Source organism: Stegodyphus dumicola, chromosome 4 (genome assembly GCF_044657685.1).
Source record: "Stegodyphus dumicola isolate Sdum_Otavi_A_Nest chromosome 4, ASM4465768v1".
Taxonomy (NCBI): Eukaryota; Metazoa; Arthropoda; class Arachnida; order Araneae; family Eresidae; genus Stegodyphus; species Stegodyphus dumicola.
Genome location: NC_140771.1, coordinates 183,603,778 through 183,628,347, shown reverse-complemented (window position 1 = coordinate 183,628,347; position 24,570 = coordinate 183,603,778). Strand labels below are relative to the sequence as shown.

The 24,570-nt window shown below is 33.1% G+C and overlaps 1 protein-coding gene across 1 annotated transcript in view; it reads left to right on the top strand.

Annotated features, from left to right (window-relative positions):
* The window catches only part of LOC118186515 (aquaporin-9-like), a 118,197-nt gene extending 114,340 nt beyond the window's left edge, over positions 1-3,857 (top strand). Inside the window, exons 6-7 of the mRNA XM_035356624.2 lie at positions 1,442-1,596; positions 3,592-3,857. Of these exons, the coding sequence (XP_035212515.1) occupies positions 1,442-1,596; positions 3,592-3,605 (169 nt within the window). The 3' untranslated portion in view covers positions 3,606-3,857. The remainder of the gene's footprint in view (positions 1-1,441; positions 1,597-3,591) is intronic.
* The last annotated feature ends 20,713 nt before the right edge of the window (positions 3,858-24,570 follow it).

The following is a 24,570-nucleotide window of genomic DNA, read 5'->3' as shown; positions in this document are numbered from 1 at the left end:
TATTTTTTACTGTGAAACGCGGATAAATTTATTTCTTCTTGATTTCAGGTAAAATACTAATTATGTTACCTTAAGAACTGCTTCCTAAGATCTCAGGACAAGGGCAATTTTTAATGTCTCTGAGATTTAACAGAAATAAATGTGATAATGCTGTTATCAGAAACGCTCTTTATTTTACCCACATATATATCTTAACTTTTATTTATGTCTAATTGAATTTTACTTGCTTAAAAGCTACTATTAATGTTACATATTTATAATAACCACTTTCATAATTACTCTCATTTAAGGAAAAAAATGATGAAATCTTAAATAATCGTAACTTAGAATTTAAGTTATTTAAAAAATATAGTTTAAAGTACTAGAAATAATTAAAGCTGTTATTAATTATGCATATTTATTCTAAAGAGAAAAAATTGTATTATCTTCTGGTTTTCAGGAAATGATAAAATATTTAAACTTTACAAAAATACAAGGAATACAAAAATTTAAAAAGAAGAAAAATATATTAAGCTTATTTTTCTGCATTAATCAATATGTAACACAAAGACATAATAACGACATTTTCACAACTGTTGCCAAAAGGTGTAATTTTGGGAACATTTAGGCGTCTTTAAGACGTCATGATACGATGCTTTCACAACCAAAATATCACCTGCTAAAGACGCAATGACGATGTCTATGCGACAAGAACCTCATCTGCAAAGACGTAATAAAGACGTCTTTGCAACGGTTGAAAAACAGTGTAGTTTCGCGGACATCTGGGCGTCTTAAAGACGACATATCGCAACGACATTCGCGACGAGTTTGCAGCGCCGTTACGACGTTGCTGTGCTACTTGAAAAAATAGAATATATAAACATTATTAAATCACCCGTTAAAAATAAATTGCTAAATCTTAAAAACAAACAATGTTCAGTACTAATAAATTTCTGTTCCCCACTCATTCCTATCTAATATAGTAATATAGAGAAAAACTGTTCTTCGTATTTTGATGCGCGTTCTTGTTTTCACTACTTAATTAATTTATTTAACTAAATAATTTTATTCTCTAAATCAGATTGCTTAAACGTACAAATCAGTCGTTAACATATTTTTATTTTAATTACAACACTGATTATTCTTCTTTCTTGTGTTAAAGAAAAGCACAGAAAATTAATCAAACTTCTGTTGGATTAATTGTAATCTTTTATTAACCGTGGATGTCATCTCCAGTACTATCCAGTTAACTGGGAGTCTACGGTAATTTACTGCATGCATATGTTAATGCTATAATTTTAGATGAAATTAATCTAGTTCTATTTTTTCTGTCTTCTAAGAATTTTTAATCCATATTAGTAATAATGTATATATAACTATCTCAGAGATTTTCTACGTTAAATAATGAATATGTTAACTCCTTCAGTTTGTTTTGACTCATGTGTGTGCATTATTTTTACAGCATACGAAGCTATGGATATTGGTGGATTGGTCTCATCGGACCTCACATTGGATGCATAATTGGAGCTTGGTTTTACTATCTAGCTATTGAATTACACTGGCCTGAAGACAAATCTCTAGAAGATAACGACATCCCCTTGCGCGATGAAGAATCAAGTAAGATGCAACGAAAAGACACTTGGTTTTAATTTTGAAAAATTAATATATATATGGAATTGTTTTACAACAGATGATTTATAATAACCTTCAATTTTTTAATTCGTTTATAGCATCTAAGTACTATTGCAAACTACATGAATTCTTAATTTAGAAGTCAAACAACAAAAAATCAGCGTTATATTTTAAAATATAACGCTGATTCAACGTTTATAATTTCAAATATTATATTCAGTGTTATAATTTAAAATATAACGCTAATTTTTGTTGTTTGACTTCTAAATTAATACTTGTTCGGCGTGTTACTGTATCTTAATTACATGAATTCTTGCCCCTCAACGTAACCTAAACGCTATGAACTTAACAAAATGGTTAAAGCACAACGACAAATAGATAAATGTTAACTTAATTTTATTCTACCTTACCACCTGAGAGAGACGAATTAAAGTATTACGAAAGAAAATTACTAATCTCGGGGACTTAAAAATACAAAGTTGGAACTTCATTTCTCTGCCGAGTACAGGAGTCTCTTGAATATAATTAAGCACTTATGTATGAAGGATACGATGCTCTGGTTGCACATAACTAAAATCAAGCCTTAACTTACCACCAAACGTCTTGATATTCTAATTTCTTCTCAAGCAGAGGCATTTCGCTAATAGTCAAGCGCGACGGGCGTTTAGCCCCAACGCTGATCTAGTGCACTTATACTCGTATGAGTACAAATTCTTTCTTTCTTTAACATTATGCTAAACTACTTGCCAATCAGATGCGCATAAATTTCTAGAATGAGTACATGACAAATGAGATATAAGAGAAAGCTACAAATTAAAATTTAATCTGATTAGTTAAACTCAACTAAAATGCCACACTTTTAATAATAAATCATGCTTTTTCTCTTATATTTAGCAACTTGTAAATAATAAAAACAATTTAATTCCTTTTTTACTTTAAATGAATATTATTTTGTATTAACAGATTACAGAACTGAAAATAAATATTATAAACGACAGGGGTTTTCTTTAATTTTAAATTTAAATAAATTCATAAATCATTGATTTCATGTACGAAAATGTGTATCTTCAATACATTTTCAACAATTTTCAGATTTCTGAAATTAGATGGCTAGAACAACTTACTTTAAACTTTATTTCTATCAGCATAATAAATTTATTTAAAACTGAAGATTGTCTTAACATACTTTTTTGCGAATTTAACGAAAAATCATACAACAAAAACCAGTGGGTTTGACAGCTTGGCTAATCCACAGCAACAGTTTCTACATTACATTCTGACGTTTCCCATAAACCAAAAATGTTCCAAACTTGACTTTTCTTTTTTCTTTTTCATTCTTCTTCTTGATTCAACTTCTTTATATATAATGCAAAATACACTGAAAGTATTTTGAAGTTACTAAAAGGGAGATTTTGACCCTGGCCTTTAAAAATAAAATGAAGCATAATGTATAAGTATATAAAAACGTATAAGTATGAATTCTTCTTTTTTTCACATTCAATTTCATGCTAATTCATTGAGATGATATGTTGTCGTGTCACCAGAAATGAGTTATTCTACTGAGGTCTTTCAGGTGTGACGTGCTGAATTCTCTTCACTTTATAAAATACAGCATTTACCTCACATCCCCTAAAAAATAAAGTTTCTGTGATATATACTTTTCCAGTCAAAACAAGATTCACCAGCTTCGAGATTTTTCAAACCGAAGTTTCTGTGAAACATGTTTAATTGATAAAAGTAAACGGTTAACTGTATCGAAAATTTTATCCGTAAACAGACAGTATTTCTGAATAAGCAAATTGAAGTGTCAAAGTAATAAATACTGTGCGTTTTGTAGGTTTGCTGAAATGTGTTAAAAGTTATGAGCCCTGTATATACAATTAAGAACAAAGTTTAAATTTTTGTTATGTTGAAATAATTATTTAGGAGCATTTATTTCCTAGTTATTCTAATAATTAATGCTTATTCTTTTTTTTTCAGAGAGAAAGACTTGACGTTATTCAAGCTTCAAAATCAAGCTACCTTTTTTGTTTGAATTTAAAATCTTTTTTTGGTGTATTTTTAATTGCTAGAAAAGGGAAAAGTTTCCTTTTTGAAAATAAAAGAATTAAAAGAAATCATTGCCAGTATATCAAATGCATTTTCAGTAAATGTTTACATAAATATTGAGATTGTCATATGTCAAAATTAGTTGTGAAATGCGTATATTTGTATTGACTCATCTCATAAATAAATTTTTGAGTGAATGCGAGTGTTTTTTCAACAATAACCAATGAAAAAGAAAAAAGTCACAAATGTTTAATTTTTTATAAAATCTGAATATTCTGCCTATTTGGTCTTTTGATATAATGGACATCACATTGAGCGAATAATTAAAAGAAGCCAAGTTCGATTCTGAGCAGAAGGGGTGCCAATGTTTATATCTCATTCGTACCTTTTTCAATCTCAGACATTTAATATATATTAACTAAAGAAGCCAAACAAGAAACAATTTAGAACGTATTATTTTAAGATGTTTTTCGTTGTTGTTTTGTTTTGTTTTCCCTTCTTTTCCAACAATATAAGAATTAAATATGGGAATGAAATTTAAAGGCTAGCAACTAAACTGCAACATCAGTTTTAATGTTCATAAATACATAGTATAAATAAAGTATCTTGCTGATGTTAATATTTTACTGAATTACGTTAAAATATGTTAGAAATATAACAAAAGGAGTAAAAAAAAAAAAAAAAAAAAAAAAAACCGCTGTCTCTCTATGGCCAATTTTAGGAAATATACTGTATTTTCTCCCATCCAGTGCTTTTAGAAAAGAGTAAGAATATTTTTAAAGCTCTAAATGCAAAAAATAAACTCCCGTTGTTGAGATTTTCTTTTGCGAATTGATCAAACGGCCGAATAGTTGTTTCTCCCAGTCTTCTTTATCTAATATACCATGCAGAGCGACCCTTGACAGAAATTGAACTGTAGAATTTTCATTACGTAGATGGACGCTCTAACCGTTAAACGTAAAAGACACCTACAAGTGGAGATTTTAAGAATGTTACTTCGAAATTTCCCTCTAAAATCTCCTAATTTCAGTTGATATCAAAGCTAGTACACCCTAAATTTATCATAATATTAATTTAGTAATAAATTCATTTTCAGCAGTAACGAGAAAATTAAAATCAAATATGGAATAAATACAGTAGTAAATAATAAATTATTTACTACTTGAATAATTGGGGTAAAATCGTCTGTTAACTAAAAAATCGCGGCTAATCTGACATCAGCTAAAAGGTGTCTCCCGTTAACCGAAAATCACGGTTAATCGGACATCAGTTAAAAAATTGGAGGCGACAGGATTAAAATCTGCATTAAAATTAACAGAAAACACAAATCGTATTAATAATTTCTCTACTCTTATATGCGCCGCCCACCAGCGGCCGAGCGGTAAAGTCGCTGAACACTGGTAGTTCGGTCCGAGGTTCGAATCCCGCGAACGGGCTGGCTGCATGGGCGTTTTCATGGTTTTCCCCATGTGTAACGTGTATCGCCCTCGAGGCTTTGCCATAATCATACACACACTTATATGCGCCCTAATTTCACCAAATGTGGCGATATGCGTTCTGCGCTGGTTTTTGGCGCGATTGCGTGTTGTATGGGAACCCTGTCGAAATTGAAAAATCTTTTGCTGGAGGCAAGGTGGTGGCAAGATTTCAGTCGCGTATTTTAGATTGTGTGAAAAGTAAATTTAGTATTAGAAAGTATGATATTGGAGTTGTTAACGAGTCTTTTGTTCACGGGAGTATTTATGAGGATTGAAGTGTACTTTTGGAATTTCTGCGGGACTTTTAAAATGGAGTCCGAAGTGTGGAGCTGCTATGAGATCTCGGACGAAGAAGGGCGTTTCTGATAGTTCTTGTACGGATTTGCAGTCAAATGGTTGCTGATAAAGTATGTGGCTGTCAGCGGAGTTTAAAATTTGAATTGTGGTTTTGCTGTAGTAAGTTAACTTTGGAGGAAGTTTTTATCGTTACTTCCGAAATTTTGAATCTCAGAAAGACATGTGATATAACCAAATCGTGGCACTTTTGTTCAGAGACGTTGTGTGACTGGCGAAATTTTATTTAGGAATGTTTTATGGTAAGTGCATTTTATTTTACTGTTTTTATTTTGTAGAATGTTATGTGTTATGTTCATTGTTTTTTACTATGAATTTTTGTTGTTATTGTTATTTTTTGAATTGTTTGTAATTTAGTTTAGTTTATTTGGTTGGGTTGTGCGCAATGCCTAGATTGTGCAATTCGTAGATTTTTTTTTTAAGTTCAAACAGAATGCTGTGTACATGGTATTCTTTAAAATTTATTGTTGTTATGTTAATTTATTGAAGCGAGGTGTGCGAAGTTCGTAGATTCCTTCGCTGCCTAGAATATGCAAATCGTAGATGTCTTTTGAAATTTAAACATTTCGCTGTGTACATGGATTTTTGTCAAATATTTTTGGTTAGAATCTTTACGTTTTAGGTGTCTAAATTTTTGTTTTTGTTTCAGATTTTTAGCTTAAATTGTGTCTTCAAAACTTGGTTTTTGCATGTGCGAAAACCGCATTTTTGGAGACATTTTAGGCTTAAAATTCTAAATGTACACAAAAAATTTAGGTAGTAATATTGCGGCGTGGAGTTTCTCGCCAAAAATGTTTGGCGAGAAATTTGGCGACCTGAGGGCGCATATAAGAGTAGTTCCTAATTTATTTATATTTTTAAGCAGTTTTATTTGAGAAATAAGCTCATTTAATTATGTAAACTAAATCAGTATTCTAAACAAGAAGAAACAAAATGCAATGTTTTTATTTACATTACTCTGGAATTTCGATAGGAGTAAGGAAAAAAAGGAAATTAATAGCAATAAAATCAACCTGTTTTCATGATTAAGCAATTAAATTTTAACGAATGATGTAACAATTTTTGTGTTCCATATTATCTGTAATTATAAATAAAATTGCTGCAAATAAAAATCGGTCCTAAATAATGCCCAATCAACTATTATTACTGTCGTTGTCTTATGCATTTTCTTCTCCTTTTTGCATTTCGCGAATTTTGCCTTAATGTGACGATTTGCAATACTAACTTAACATTCTTAGCATACTTAACATTTTTAACTTAGCAAATTTAACAACAAGAGGAACAAAGTTTGGTTACTCTGCAATCCGGTTATTCCACCCTCCGATCTTTCCCAAAAGCTTTTATCGAAATCAAAAAGTAATCGAAATAAGAGCATTGCTCTTTTCTTCTTCTTGTTATGAATACATAACCTAATGAACTTAGTTTCCGCGAATATAAGGCTGAATGTTAATACGACGTTTTGTTAATCTTCATCGATTTACGGCCTACCAGCGGCCGAGCGGTAAAGACGCTGAGCACTGTTAGTTCGGTCCGAGGTTCGAATCCCGCGAACGGGCTGTCTGCATGGGCGTTTTCGTAGTTTTTTCCATGTGCAACGTGTATACGAGCCAGTTCTTCTTATAAAGGCCTCCACAAAGGCATCCCTCCCTTTAGGCATATAGCCCTCGTGTGCTTTGCCATAACTGAATAATCCAATCCAATCACCGATTTACTGCGAGTGGTATTCAGGCGATCCCGCCTTAAGTCGGTTGACATAAATTTGGTTAGGTTTATTTGATTATGGCAAATCCCTCAATGTCATCATGGAGGAAGTTCGCATGGAAACTGGCTCGTATACACGTTGCACATGGCGAAAGCTCTCATGCATTCATCCTGTTCGCTGGAATTCGAACCCCCGACCGAACTACCAGCGTTCAGCGACTTACCGCTCGGCCGTTAGTGGGTGATTCATATAAGTAGAACACTTATTTTATCCTTAATTTTTTTCATAATAATTTTATACATTTTTCTTTTGTTTAACATAAAAGAGTTTAAGAACGCATCAGTTTTAGTAATATTTATAAGCAATTTGTTTGCATACATACTCAAAAGCACTATATATGTTCTAAACTACTAACATACCTCTTCCTTCAAATAAGCTAATGTGAATAAAACATGAAAACATATATATAAATCTTTAATTAAAAATTATAGGTTAGTAGAGTCTCACTCTTTTTGGTAACATACACCAAGTAACCTCATTCCACTTTTGAGCTAAGCGAATTATCGCTGCATCTAGAATACAAACAGAAACGTGAGCAGCGTGTAAAAGACCCCTTTATTAAGAACTGGGAAATAGTTGAACAGAAGACACTCCATAACAAAAGGGATTACAAAACCAGCCAGCATTTATGGCGTAACTTAAAAGTAAGAAATTCAAATTTAAATTTTAAAGTTAGCTAAAGGCTACATAGAAATATTTAATACACAGGTTGGCTTCAAACCTAAACCAGAATGACAGCACTATTGACAAGATTTAAAGCAACGCCGTAGAAAGAATGCTATCCTACAATTTCAACAAGTAACGTGGCCTTCAGTTGGCGGAACACGTTCTAATTAAACAGTCTAAAACATCTCTTTAAATACTATCTCTTCCTACTTAATTTAAATACGCGTGAGCTAAAATTTACATTTTGGAAGGAAAACGGAAAGGAAGAAATAACACTATAGATTCTTAACATAAAATAGCTCATTAATTCAAATAAATACCTTACAGGTTAATTAGATGAGAAATTGTTACTTATTTGGATGACTAATAGCAACTAGGAATAATTTATTTAACCAACAATTCAGCTAATATTTACCCTTTTATATTATTTCACTATAACTTCTGAATATTCGAATTTGCTTTGCAACTTTGACGAAATGAACACAATTTTTATTCCTATTTTCATCCACTTTATTAAGTTCACTCACTCATTTTTGTAGGTGCAATATTATTTCAATTGTCACGCTGCTATTAGAGTGCAAAAATAATTCGTACATGTATATACTGATGGTAAACTTAAATGAAAGAATTATAAGTCTTACATTTTAGCCATCGCAAAAGTTAGTCGTCATCAACTGGGACATCGTCAGTCAGTTTTGTAGGATTAATTGTGATTTGAGTTTAATCACGGACTTCATCACCAATATTAACTCAGTTAAACAGGAGCCTACTCTACCTTTAAAAATTTGCCGATATCATTTGCATTCATTTTCTCCTTACACGCCATATCCAGATGGTCAAATAGGACATTCAATAGCTTTTGCTTTCTAAATAAATGCAAAGAATCAGTCTAATAATGCACTCCGCATCAAATTTATCTTTAAAGCAGCCCATACTATTTACAATTATTATATCGACTACAAGTATCAAATGTTTGATACTTATTTTTAGCTCTATTCTAATGCACCATGATTCTGGCATGCCTCATTTTTCCAAAGTTTAGACTATCATTCATTTCATTTAGACTGACCATCTAAATCGACAGGCAGGCGTGATATTCTTCAGAACTAATAGATATCGATTAAAAAGCAAACAAAATGTGATGTAAAAATCTTTTCCTCTTTAAAGGTGTTTTAACAATAGCGTTTATCATCTGCAATCAATTTATCGACAACGAATAATCAATCTATCTACCATAAAAGTCAAGTAAATAAAATATAGGGAAAATATACTGAAAATAAACATGCACATAGCGCATCTATAAAGTCTTAAGCCAAAGCTCGTATAAAATAGAAAGTAAACAATAGTTTTACTTATATTAATTTAGAAGTCAAACAACAAACCTAAATTAACAGTCTTACTTCTTAGTTTTCAATATATAATTGCAAATTTATACAAAGCTTTGCATGTTTATAGAGCCGCTTTATTTTTTCGCAGAACTAACCTTTCGAAACTCTTTTTCAAGGACAGAAGAATAATCATTTGAAACATTGCTTTAAATCCGGTAATAAACAGAGAGGGAGAGAGCAGAGAATTGTGACACGTTTCTTCTCTAGAAAAATTGTTCCATGGGAATGGAATCGTGTGACAATTGTCGAGCAGCAAAAAATACATATTTCATTGCACTTTCTCAGGTCTAAGGCTAGGAATTCTCTTTAGAAATCTCTCTATTATTACACAAAGTTCACTCTGTGTTTCTCAGGGGAAAATTAATTGCAAATAAGATTTTTGAGAGACTCTTTATTGAAAAACCTCTGAAAGCAAACTTTTGGCAGTGGTAAAAATTTCCAGCCTAAATAGACGCATCTTGCTTTGTCTCAAGATAACGAGAAAAAACCAAAATTGCAGTTTTCTTATACCCAAATTTTGTAGCCATTCTTTGCTTAGTTTTCGAATCCATGACATCATATTTTCACTGGATTAAAACAAACAATTAACTGCTTAAAAACTTCTGTCCATTAGGCGAACGTTATTAGAGGAGAAGCAAGTAGAGGTGTTATAGTGTATAATGCTATAAGTTATAATTTAATAGATTTGCTGTAATATGTTAAAAATATTAGTTCTAAAACATCGTAGACGCAGTGAGTGCAGTGAGCATATGTGTAAATGCGGGAAAAGAAATGCTTTATTATTATTTTTTTCCTTATCTGCTAAATCAAAATCGAAAATAATAATATAAACATAATTTTTATGAAATCTCAATAGAATGCCACTAATTAAAGTAATTAATCATATTCAAATAGCTTTATTCTAAGCAGTCCCTGGTAAGTTACTTCAAGCCAAAAATTCATTATCCATGAAAGAGCAGATTGATGCGATCGGGAATTCCTGTAATAATAACTTTGTCGCGCTTTGAGGACTATTCGTTGCTTGTAGCTAGTTGTTAATAAACACGCATTTAAGAGCAATCCAAGTCCGACACTCTTTGAATGAGTTTTTCGCATTAGTAAAGAAACTCTGGTCAGTACGTGGTTGGCAAAGCAAAATACTACATCTTTGAGTTCGAATCCATCATAAAGCATAATTTGTTTTGTAAATGTATTAGTATCTTTTCGTCTAGACGCACATAATATTCATTCCAGAGATTGATGGTAAATGAAGAGCAATAGGGAATGTGGTACGAGATCTCCATTTCCTAAAATCAACAGCCTGACTGCTGGCACATAATCGATACAGTAACTCAGAAACAGGTTTTTTGACCTTATATTGGTGTCAATCTGCTGCATGTTCACTAAAAAGTAATAATTAATAAAATTGTTTCCTTCTCGATTATGCCAACTGCATGCCGGTGTTCATTCTATGCCGTGTTAATCCTATGCTGATATCGATCCCATGCCTATCTTTCCTGTACTGATGTTGATCTTATTGCAATGTCTACCCTATGCTTCTGTTGATTCTACTTCGTGCCTATCCCATGCTGGTGCCCATCTTACCTCGTGTCTATCCTATGCTGGTGTCAATCGTATGTCTTGTCTATCCTATGCTGGTGCTGCTCCTATATCATGCCGATCTTATGCGGGATTCTACGCCTTGACGATCCTATGACAGTATCAAACCTTACACAGTGCCAATCTAATGTTGTGTGTGCTCTGTTCTATTTGAATATTAGGATGGTGTCGACTTTACTTAGGGTTTATCATATACCTTTGATAAATCGATATGATGGTCGCGAATGGGCATGAAACATCTTACTCGTCATTAAATCTTGATTCAAAATTTCTTTTTTTTTTTTGTCATATCGATAATATGCTTATGACTAATTACATTTGTATACTTCTGTAGATCCTGTACTAGTGTCGAATCTAAAGCACCGTTCCCACTAGGGTTTATCAGAGCTAACGGAGTCGGTTCTATGTGTTGACTAGCTCCGCTGTGCCTGCAGTTCAGATTTTTCAACTTGCTGCCCTATGGGAAGAAACTAGTTTGGGAGATGGGTCGACTACGTTAGTTGTATTCGTTAGCTCAGATAAACCCCAGTGGCAACGGCTCTTAAGTCGCATAAACCCTAAGCATTTTCGAACATTTGAGGAGAGAAGCAACAGACCCTTGGATTAATACTGCGAGATATTCTCGCATGGCGTTGAGTTTGTTACGGGTGCCCAAGTTCTGAGGCCAACTACAGGACATATGGATTCAAACCTCTTGATTTTTAATGACGTCATTTTGTTGGTTGTACGTAAGCGTAAATAAATAAGCTCCACAACAGTAACATGAGGAAAAGGAAATGGGAGAATTAAGAAGCTCAGCTATTCTAGCTCAACATCAAAATATTACTTGAATTTTGGGTTACAGACATTTTCGGAAAGTCAATAACTTAGCAATTTTCGCCGTATTTTATCAGATTATTAGGTATCATATTAGCTCAGATCAAATACCCTCATGTACGTATTATCTCCTACTGTAAAACAGCTATTAAATGTTAAAAATAATTTAAGGAAAAAAAGAAAAAATTGCAACAATCACAGACTTTTACACTACAGTAAAATATATCAATTATTCATAAACAATTAAAACTATTTATATTTTACGTAATTTATAGCAATTCGAAATGAGTAATCAACGAAATTAAAAAATAATAGTAAACTAATTAATTGTTTAAAAATGCTAAATAATTAACTGATTTTTTAATAAAAATAACTGTTTATTTATCTAGTAATGATTAATAAATAAATACATAATACATAATGATTAATACATAATTAAAATATACTTTTGCAGCAAAGAGAAGAATGTAAGACAAAGTAACTTTTTAAATTAATGCTAACGAAATAAATTCTTTTGCTATTGCACATTTATTTGAAAAATGCAATAAAGTTACATTCGAAAAAGAATTTCATTTAGTTTTACTTAGAGAAGTGCATTTTACTCCATTATAGTAACAATCAAAATTATTAAATCCACGGATATCTAAATTACGTAAAGTTTTTGACTTTCTTTAAAATGAAAAAAGGTACTTCGTACCACACTTTCTTCATATAACTTATAATTAACGATTTGTCCGCATTCAATTTAAATACTCCAAAAATAGCAATTACGAAGTCTAAGTAAAACCTAATAAGAGGCACATAATTATAAGATAAAACTCGTTGAATAAAGATTAAATAAATCCAGTTCCTTACTTTAATGTTTGCTCAGTCAATCAAGATTTCATCGTTTTTGATGACAAGTGAAAAAACAACAGGATTAGATTAAAATGTTCGTGAATTAAAAGACTTATTAAATGGAATAAGTTTGATTGTTAATGCTAGAATACTTGTTTGCAAAATGAAATGAGGATTTTCTGAAATTAAATGTGCCGAACTATTATTTCTTCCATTCTGATATGAGATACTAATATACTATATGAGATACCTATACTAATATGAGAATTTTGATAATATTGTTTATCTTATGCAATACGTTCAATTAAATACATTCTTATACGGTTATGTTTCATAAGTTAAAAATTTTCCTGAGATCTTGATTTGATACGAGTATATCTTTATTTAAGCTTTTACTCATATGCATTATTTTCATTTTTTAATAGCCGGGCGCTTTATTTAATAGGCATTAGCCTTGCACCGCTACAAGGGCAGGAAGTGGCGGCCATTTCATTATGGAAGCACCTAATAGGTGGCCACCGTTGCCTCCTATGAAGGGATGGACAGTTACAACCATGACTTTTCCGGGATTCGAACCCGGGCCCATTGCTACAGCTGTCAGGGTCACTAACCACTATACCGATTGGGCGGTTAGATTTGCATTATTATCCCTAAAAAGATGATCTGACATGAAAACATCAGATGGCGTAAAAACATAAAATTTCTAAGAAAAGAAAAAAGCATAGCAGCAAAAACACAATACCAGTAAAGTAAAAATATGTTACAGATTTGCAAAAAAAAACAATACTGTGATTGTTATTCGCTAGCTATTAACTGTGTTATCTACTACTCTACGGTCTATAGTAATACTTAGCGAATAGAGAACAGAAAGAGCGGATCTGAAATACAAATTTTGTCAGTTTTATATTAACTGAAATTAAAGTGTAGGCCACTAAATTAAGTCGGTATTTCGTACAGCATACAACCACACAAGCTCCAGACAATCTAGATACAGACGTAGGCTGTGGATACAAAGTAAGACATATTTAGTAAAAACTTGGATTAGGTGGACACAATGCGTTGGTGGTTCCACGTCAGGTAGCCCATTCATTTCATTTGTTACTACCGAAGAACTACAAAAATAGGAACTTGATCTTTCTCCGCAGCAGTCGTTACCATAGTTCTGAATCAGGGTTTGGGAAGAAAAGGGTCTTAAAGCACCTACTCTAAAGTGACAGACTATACACGGAATATTTACATTCTAGCAGAATATTATGCTTTTGCTATTTCGTTTGTGTTATATCTTCATTTTCAGCAAAAATTAAATTAAACAGTTTTCGTGTTATATATTGACATTACCCTTGTTGGACATTTCAACGAACGGTTAATATTCATAGGATATTCATCTGGAAACCGTATACTGCAAGTCTCTTACCCAAATATAAAAATTCTGGTGAGTATCACGATTAAATCGGATATATTTTTCCTACGAATTACTATATAACTTTCACATAACTCATTTATTTTCCGAATTTGATGCACATTTCTAATCAATGTAATTAGTGCTTCTACAAAATTTGAGGATTAAATTAGTACAAAACCTAAGGTTGAAAACAGCGCTCTTACTTTTTCGCTTTATACAATCCTTGCAATTCTATGCAACGTTTGGCAAGTTTATATACTTTTGTCTGCTTTCTTCGTAGAATCTCTGCTAACAGCAGCTAAGCGATAAAGCCGTTGAACATTGGTACGTTCAACCTGCGTTCGATTCCAGGCGAAAAGGCTGGCTGCTGGATGTTTAAGTGGTTTTTCCCATATGTTACGTGTATACGAGCCAGTTTCCCCTAGTACTTCACAAAAGACATCCTTTCCCTTAGGCAGAGAACCCTCATATGCTTTGCCACAATCAAATAAACCAAACCTTCGTAGAACTCATTATTTAAAATACTATTTGTGTTTCTGGTTATGGTCTTCTGAATCTTTCCAATGTTATTTAAGTAATGACTTTTGAGACTTCACTTTAGAGAAGAGAAAATAAGTCATCAGACTTCAAATGTGAAAAATCAGAAATGTGGCTAAAGTTTCTAACTCGGGTTTTGCTGTAACTGCTATGCGAGAATAGATTCGAGTGATAGTACATTATCGTAAGACAGAAACCAGGTATTCGAGTGAAAGTGAAGCGCTAAATTTTCCTCATAATTAAGACCATTAAAATTTTGTTTATGCTAGCAATAAAAATCTGACGGCGATTATTTTCTAATTATAGTTTAGGTCAGAAATTTCAGCCAAATGCAGGATGCGGATGCGAATAATGAAGTTGTTTATTTGATTCCAGTGGGAATTTAACAAACTAAATAAGAAAATTAAGCCTCTGAGGGCACAAGACTTTGAAGAGCTAGCAGGTCAAGAAAGAGCTCTAACTAGCAGCTCTAAGAGAGCTCAAGAAAGGGCTCTAACTAGCAGCTCCAAGAGAGATCAAGAAAGAGCTCTAAGTAGCAGTTCCAAGAGAGGTCAAGAAAGTGAGGTAAGAGGGGAGATAGCATTGTTCTCCTGTACTGCATGTGTGCCGGTCAAATGGACACCGACGACAGTCAAAAGTCAGGCCGCACAAGAAAACAAGTAAATGTCGGCAGTCAAAGCCAGGTTACGAAGCTGTGATACTTAAGCATGTGAGTAGCAAATGGTCTGATCAAATTATCTTCTTAAATAGTTTGGTAACTAAGAACTTCTGAAAACTTCGCAGTATCACTGCTAAATCCAGTTTAGAAGAAATTCTTTTTAAATTTAGTAATCTGATCCACTATAGGAACGATTTTCAAGTCATCATGGGTCGGTTTGTTTCTAATCAAGTAATGAACATTTAGAATTCTTTTGCGAGTTTTGTTCTGTACTACCTGAATTTTGTAGGAGACTGCCTTTGAGGCTAACCCTCAAGCCGCATATACGTAGTTTAGCCAAATGCAGAAATGTCTTTGGAGCATATCATTGGCTTGTATTGAGGAATATTCTAATGATTCAGGTCTCAGTGTGTAATTTGACTGATATATAATCTTCTATATTGAATTAAACAGTCTTAAGGAAAACTCTTTTCGAAATTTCTTCATATACCTTGTATCTGTTTCCACATTTTGCCTTGAAAATGTAAAAGCAAAACGTTGCAAAATTTGAAATACCTGCGAAAAGAAACTAAATTCTAACTACAAGCATAAGCTTCATGAATAAACATTTTTATTTTCTTGATGGGAATTTCAATGTTAGATATTTTTTGTATATTTATAAAAGTTTTAATGAAATGTGGCATAATCGAAAAAATTATCACTTTTAAAATAGCTTTTCAAATTGTATCTTCATAACTGTAATTAATGTTTTAAAATGCAAGTCTTTGCAGTTTAATTATATAGAAAAATATTAACACCATTAGCACTTTTACACTCCAGAAATCGAACACCTTTCAATAACAGTAAATTACATAAATAATTGTGAGAAATTTAAGAGTGGTTGAAACATATACTAGTAGTTTCGAACCCAGGCGAACGGATTGGTAGCATGGTTTTCGATGTTTTCCATATACCTAATACTAGTGTGAGTCATTTTCAATAATAAAGTTATTCCTACTCTTATCCAAATAGTACTCATGTGCTTTCACATTCAAATAACTTAATCTAATGGCGGAGATTTAAGAAACTCTACCTTTTTTACAATTAAATTCAACCTTTAATTATAAATTTTCCTTAGAAACAGAATAACAAACGAAATACCATTGATGTAGTTTTTGCTTTTATATCCAATGTTTTCGGGCTTTTCTTTCTGCTCCACACATTTGCAAGAATTTCAATGCCTGTCGTAAAAAAGAGCAAAGATAAAACTGGAGAAATTCAGAAAAAAATATTTAATTGAGTAATCGGACAAAATGAATAATTAATTTTACACAGTAACTAAGCGTGGTTTTAAAAAGGATAAATTAAGAGCCTTAATTATAGTTTTATAAAAAGTAAAAGTGATCTTCTAAAATATAATAGGAACTGAATAAAAATTTCCCACAATGCATTGCATCTGAGACAACTGAAAAGAGTTTTACGACTCCTTCCTTAAAGCTAGAAAACACTACTTTTTGTGTACTTCAGCTGTTCTTTTAAGAATATTTCCTTGCTTTGCTATGGATAAGAATAAAATGACTAAGAGAGTAGTCTTTCCGCGTTCCTTTCAGCTTTTAATTATTGGGTCGTTAAAGCTTCTTTTTAATTTTTCAGTGTGAATAAGTTTTAAAATCTAATTCGTTTTTTGCGCAAGAAATATCTCTGAAATGCAATCGTGATCTGATGTACGATAAAATTTCAAAGAAATAATCGTTTCATAACAATTTGCTTCGTTACAGTACAAATATTTAATGAAACCTTGTTGCAACTAATTCAAATAAATCATCTAATCGTTCATTGTGCTCTGAAACAGTATTCAAATAATTCTTGTGCAAACTTAAATGCTTCATACCTTTCCACTTACTTAACATCACTTACATATAAGTCCTAATCCCACCACAGTCCTAAACCCAAAATATACATGCGCATTTCGAGCTGATGTTTCATAGCTTAAGCATAGTTTTGATGGAAGGTACAATTTTCATAACAAAAATGTTTTAGGGGAATATTTTTAAACTTTTTGTGCCAATAAATTATATTATGTCACTCCCAAATATTTATCATCCTGCTGCTCGTAAACACTGTAATTGCAAAAAATAAGGTATTTAATTTGTTTCCCTTCAGCTTAAAATGACCAGTGTTCAGAAAACTTTCTTTCAGTAAAGCATAAGATCTTTAACTTATCTTCAAATTTTAATTAATCCGTATTCTGCTAAATGATGTGTCGAGGAACCTAGTGAGCTGTTAAGCGAATTCCCGCTTAGTTCAAACGACAGAGATCGTAAACTCATAAAGGGTTAATTGCCCTTTATTCATTCAAAATAAGATTAACAGTTGGCTACTTTCTTCGGGCTTACAGCAAAACCTCCACTTGGGCTCAAACTCAAAAGTAGGAAATAAGAACTAACTAAGTGATTTAGCAGAAGCTAACACAATTCTAACGCAGTTGGCCTGTAATCTAAACTAGCCGGCGAGCTATTAAAAGGCACGCAATAATACAGCCGAGTGTAACAGCAGCTTAAAGAGAAGTGGCCCAAAGACAAGCGCGTGCTACTCAGGATTCCTAGCTCTCTCTCTCTCGATCAGTTGAACTCATAAGATATTTCTCCCGCCTTTTTGGCATGCCTTCTTGGTGTGGTGGTCTGCACGCTGGGCACGTATTCCAGAAGTCCGCGGTTCGATTCCCGGCGAAGGCGTTGCTAATTTTTCAATCTCTCTTGCTTCCCGAAAAAAAACCTAATATCACTACACTGGCGCCGGAACTAAAAGGGTGATGGATGATGACTCTCCACACCCAGGATTTGGCGACTGGGTCCCCTAAAAATCCCAGTCGCCCTTTAACCCGCGGGAAGGCGCGTGGGGTGTATCATACCCCAACCCTACATAAAAGTGGAATATTCCTAACTTGTGAAACTGAAATTCTGTGCTGCTTTCAGTAGCTGACTTTCTAGTTGTGGTTGACTTTCAGAACCGCTTTTTCTTTGCCTGTGTGTTTCAGAAAAAGATTTATCGGTATTTTGTTGGAACTGGGGTATGACACACCCCACGCGCCTGTCCGTGTAAGTGTTTTTCTGACTGAATATTTAGTTCAGAAATTTATTTCTAGAGTGTAACAGTAAATATTTCTACTCGCAAGCGATTTTAAAGTACTTGACATTAAATTCTTAAAAATTTCTAACTGCATTATGGTAAAAAGAATGAGTCCCTATGAACTGGAGATGCAGCGTATGTGAGATTTATTAGAAATATTTGAAAGCGATGAGGATTGCATTTCGGAAAGTGAAGATGAAACTAAGAATATTTTCTACAATTTTTTGGTTTCGAAAAAGATAAAACATTAATTCCTGATGTTCCTAATAAAGGAAAAAATTTTCTTATGCTTTAAACATTATATAACGATCATACTATAGATTATTCCATTGGAGAAAATAAAACGTCAGGAATTCTACGAGTATATTTTAATAATATGACTAAAGGAGCAGTGGACATGGGGGATGAAATGTCAGCCAATTATTCAATTGCCAGAATAACAAGAAGGTGGCCAATGGTAATTTTCTTTCGTGCACTGAATGTTGCTGTAATAAATGCTTGAATTATATTACATTCAACTGCTAATCCACCAACAAGAAACAGAAGTCTGTTTTTGAAGGACTTAGCATTACAATTAATGAAAAAACGTATTGAACAGAGATCAGAGATTAATACTTTTGAAAGAAATTGACCTACTGCATGCAAAACAAAAGCAGAAGTTTCGACGAAGAATTAAAACGAATACATGAAATTCGAAACAACTAAGTATGAAAGATGTGTTAAATTTTTTGCCCTCGCGCCAAGGACAGAAGAACGTGAATGCAATGTTTAAAATGTGAAAACATTCTGTGCCAAGAACACATGAATGTATTTCGTTCAAAGTGCGAAGAAATAAAATAAGCATGGTGTATTAGAGATGCAATGAAACTTGGAGTCATGATGTTTATTATTTTCATTTATCTTAATTTTAACTCTAAGATTATTTTGGAAATTAATTTTTTGAAACCCAATTATTATTCATTTATTTATAATACACGAGAACAAAAAAAGAACAGTTTTAAAACTAAATAATACTATTTTTATTGTATTTTAAATATTGGGGTATGTGATACCCCACGCACCCACTCTAGTAACTTTTCTTGGTGCGACTTCCGCCGGGTTAAAAAGAAAGTATATAAGGTATTTCACCCGCCTTCTTGGCATGCCTTTGTGGTGTAGTGGTCTGCACGCTGGGAACGTATTCCAGAGGTCCGCGGTTCGATTCCCGGCGAAGGCGTTGCTAATTTTTCAATCTCTCTTGCTTGCGAAAAAAACAATCTCTACAATTCTCTACAATCTTACCTTTAATACTATCTCTTCCTCAGTTGCATTCAACGCGATTCTAAACCTCATTCTGGTAGGGAGTTGTAAGTTGAAACGAGGCAAGATAGGAAAGGTTAACTAAATTAAAATAACTTTTATAAAATTAAAATATATACCTTACAGTATTATTATTTAAAACAATATGTTTGATTGTTATAAAAATTTAAAATGCATTTAAGATACAACTAACACACTTTTAACACTCTCGTTACACAGAATTTTGATTAAATTTTTCAGAATTATCATAAATAATAAGTCATTTATTTTCTTCGGTATCGAATCATTTTGCTTTACCCTTATTTCAATAATATTTTTAAATAATATAATTTAAAATACAGTAAAATTTTAATATACTCAAACGATAATTTAATACAATTTTCAGCGTTATTGATTAATAAAAGATGTTTTCAGTACCATATATTACACCTCTCGCTACAGAATCTTTCGTTTTCACAAATATTGCTGAAGCAGGCAGAGGGATTAAAATGCAGATTGTCGCATTCTTAATTAATATTAGTCCAAAAAGGGCTATTAATCTCGGTATGGGAATCTGCGTTGGTTTACTACAAACAGCTTATCATTTTCCAAATCGTTGTCACTAATGTTATAACCCTGCATTATTTTTAAAGAAATTAAATAATGAAGAATCTTCACGTATATATGCATCTTCCTCACATTGTGAAAAAACGGCGGTACCTAGAGCCATCAAATTTTGAATAATGTAATCCTCCGAATGAATATGTGTACTTGGAAGCTCAAATTTTGAATTTCGGTTTGATTTTACTATTTATTTCATATTTTGTAAAACTTAAATGAATTTTTATTAACAAACTTAATGATATGAAAGTGAGCAGTGGCAACCCAGTTCGAAGTAAAATGTTTTTATCCAAAGAGGTTAGAATAGATGGAGTCACAAAAATGAAGCCAAGGAAATGTCAAAAACGTGACGTCACAACTTACCGTGGCTGCCATATAGCGTACCAATGAGACTACGAAACATATTGTTAAATAAAATTACACTGATTTTGAGAGAAAATATCAATGTCCGGAGTCTAAGAAAAGTGTCTTTAGGCATAATTTTGGTAAAATACTGTTGAAACTTCCACTAGTATTATAGGTATTACCATGTCGTATAGTTACCATTTACACATTTTCATTTACCCAGATTTTATTCAATTTGAAGCAGTTATTTGCAATCCTTGTAATTCTCTATGTATTAAGTAGAAAATCATTTATGTTAAGTGCTAAAATTAGAACGGAAGACTTCTAAACATTCCATGATGAAAGCTAACATTTAGACAACACCGATTAGATTGTAAAAAAAAACTAACCAGAAGCTCGCCTGTGGCAGCGGCCATGATAAGTTCTGATATCATACCGTGACGTTTTATGGCTTCATTTTCATCGCACAGGAAATACAGGCTTACTCCACTTCTTCTAACCTCCTTGATTTTTATGTCCAGATGACACTGTTGTCATCCAGAAAATGTGAGGTGTTCTAATTCCACACTGGATTTTTCATAATTAATTGAAGTATCAACACTAAGAAATTGGTCTTTAATATCCAGCAGCACGAAACAATGTACTGGTATTTACATACTTTGGTACTTTTGGTTTTGCCATCACAATGTTAGTTGCTCAAAATGTCTTTTAGAGAAAGTTGTAAAGTCCTTCAATTTATTTCGGAGTTGGAAACATGTAAAAATCAACGATTCCTTCTCCACCTTCCAACTTCTATGCACAGAAATTATTTTTTGCATTTAAATGTATACGTATAAATTGCCCTATGAAAAGGAATTAAAAAAATATGCAGCATATTTGACTAAAGAAACCAACAGAAGAGGATAAAAGTTGAGCATTTTATCTTCTTCCTCTGTAAAAAGAAGTCAATGAACACCTTGTGTTCATACTCTTTGGATATATATTTTGGTGTTATCTAATGTACTTTGACTAGTCAAAATCCGCCACACAGCATTTACATTTAAACCAACTCAAGCACTAAATCTTTTAATTCTGTTTTTTTTTCATTTAAAAGAACTAAATAATGAAGGAAATATGCCATCTAAATCAGTCTTCTTGCTATTAAATTCATCAATATGTATTTATTCCTGCATTAGTAAGAAAGGAGTTTTTCATATGGACTAAAAGCATTACCCTTTTTATTCTTCTATTAACGATTGCTGGAAAAACTTATTTCTTCACTTTTTTGACGTACCTTTTCATGCCATCTAATGCATTATCGGTATTATTATGTTCCTGTAACTTTACTAGGGTTAGTTTAGTTCTCTGATTCGAACATTCGCAATCCTGTGATCTAAACAGGGAACTAACATCACCTAATTCAGTCGAACAATTGGAAAATCAATATTACTTATACACATAGCTACGATTACGTCTTGCACTATGAGGGAAATTGATTCCTTAGAAAGACGTTAAATCCCGTAATCCTAGAAGTCGCGCTGAAGCTTAGAATACTGTTACAGATTAGAAACCGTTTAAATCCCATATTTTGATTTCAGTTTATGGGTCATGAATAGAATCTCGCTTTAGAAAGGTATTAATAATATTTTCTCTTCTCATCAGTTTCATATTTACTCGAACACAAAAAAATGTGTTATTATATAGAGATTGAAAATTATCACATTTTGGGTGAAGAAAAGATAACTCTTATTCTAAACTGGTACTGCAAATTTTATAATAAGAAGAAGAAGTCATAAGAAGAAGGATTTTTATTTTGAGACCAAATAAAAATTACATAATAGTATTCGAACAGAGAATTATACAAGAGTAAATAACAGAGTTGAAATATAAGACGCTCAGGGCTACTGCCTTCTTCTAATGACCATCTTTGACAGTCGACACAATATTTTAGAGCATAAATAAGCATATGCACAGGAAATTATAATAGCTTTCTCTGAAATGACTAGTCTGTTATCCAACCTAGCATAAAATATGTGTTACAGCAACCACTGAAATGTCTCTTTTGTTACCATTTTATGCAATAAACAACTTAGAAGATTACATTTCTACTTGTTGCTTAAAATAGCTATTTTTATAGTAGTAAATAATTTGTGAATCAACAACTGATATAGTTCAATCAGCATCAATGCGTTTTATTTAATTGTTTTAAGGTGATCAGAATTTTTTTCTTTTATTTCAAAGATGATATCATCCTATGTTTGGGGAGATTTCTTTTTTTTTATTTTATAAGGTATATTCTTCCTCCTTCCAGCGTGGCTTTGTGGTCTAACGCTAGCACACTCGAAGCGTATTCGAGAGGTCTAGGTTTGAGTCTCTGCGAGGACATTGCATATTTTTACCTCTCCCGCTTCAGAAAACCTAATGACTCTACAATAGCAACCTAACTACAATCATGTCCATAAATTAAGGATAATGCAAAATCAGGCAAAGGAAGAGTTAGAAGCAAAACAAATTTGACTTATTTGTAAAACTTATTTATTAAACAAAAGGTAAAGAGCAAAAAAAGATGCTATATGTTTGATATTATCAAAAAAAATTAGCCATTTTTTCTCACTATAGCAAATCACAAAAAAAACTATTTACAAAAAACCAATAGTACATGGTTGGTATGATTGTAAATACATTGTATGTCTCCCAGACGATGCAATACAGTCCGTACAACGCCTAGGCATGCTGAGTATCAAATTATCGATCTGATCTTGGGGGACACCACTCAAAATGCAATGCTCTCCGAAGTTCCGGTAGACATGTAGGAGGAAGTTGACGGGCTGCAACTCGTCGGCCAAGCATGTCCCACACCAGCTCTACTGGATTCAAGTCCGGTCAGAATGCTGGCCAGTCCACGCTGGTGATATCCTCCGATTGAAGGCATTCGCTTACGATGTTTGCACGGTGAGAATGGGCATTGTCATCCATAAACATAAATTATGCGCCCATGGCGCACCGAAGAAAACGTACATGTTATTCCAGAATGACGTCCCGATAGATTTGACTTGTCATGGTTCCCATTTGAACATGCAGGTCAGTTTTGGATCCCAGAATACTTCCACCCCAAACGAGCACCCCTGCATCACCGTAACGGTGTCGTTCAATGATGTTTTCTTGGTAGTAACGGGTACCTGGAGCTCTCCACATGAAAGTCCGGCAAAAAACAGACTGCAAGCTAAACCTGGACTCGTCGGAAAACATCACACAAGCCCACTGTTTTGGTGTCCACCATAAATGCTCTCTTCTCCAGGCTAACCGCAGGCGACAGTGAGTTGCAGTAAGTGGAACGCATCTGACAGGTCTACGAGCATATAGACCAATCTGCCCAAAGCATCTGTACACGGTCTGCCTTGAAATTGTCGTACAGTGGCTGAAGAGAGCTGACGAGAGAGGTCTGAGGCTGTGCTCCGCCTGTTTCGTTTGGCAGTAACTGCCAAATACGGGTCCTCATTCGGCGTTCTAACTCTGGGGCGACCTGTGCTTAACGTCTACTCACATTATCATCATCTTGGAATCATTGCCAAAGCCTGGAGATGACACTCTGGGCAATTCCAAGTTTGTCTGATAGTTCCAGTTGGGTACGCCCACATTCCAGACGGCCGATAATTCCACCACGTAAAAAATCATCCAAATGCGTCCTTTGTGTCATAACTATTCGGTTATTGCACTGAAATGCTTATAAAGCGCCTGCAAACAATTTTACTTCTTTGTCTGTATTCCTTATATATCACTCTCTTACACTCTCGTCATTGTGACGTACTATCGGTGTCATCTGGTTACTTCCTGAAATTTGCATATGATTTTTGAAGATGTGTATAGTGATTCTACAGGTGATATATTTATTTTAGATTTCGATTTCCGCGTGACTCCGAATTATCCTTAATTTATGGATATGAGTGTAAAAGATGGTGGACAATAATTCGAAATCACCAGGATTTGAAGATTGTCTCCTAATCCCCAGTTCTCTCTCTAAAATGTATTAATAATGTAAAGATATGTTGTAAGGATCTTAAGTTTTACTAACGTTTATTTTA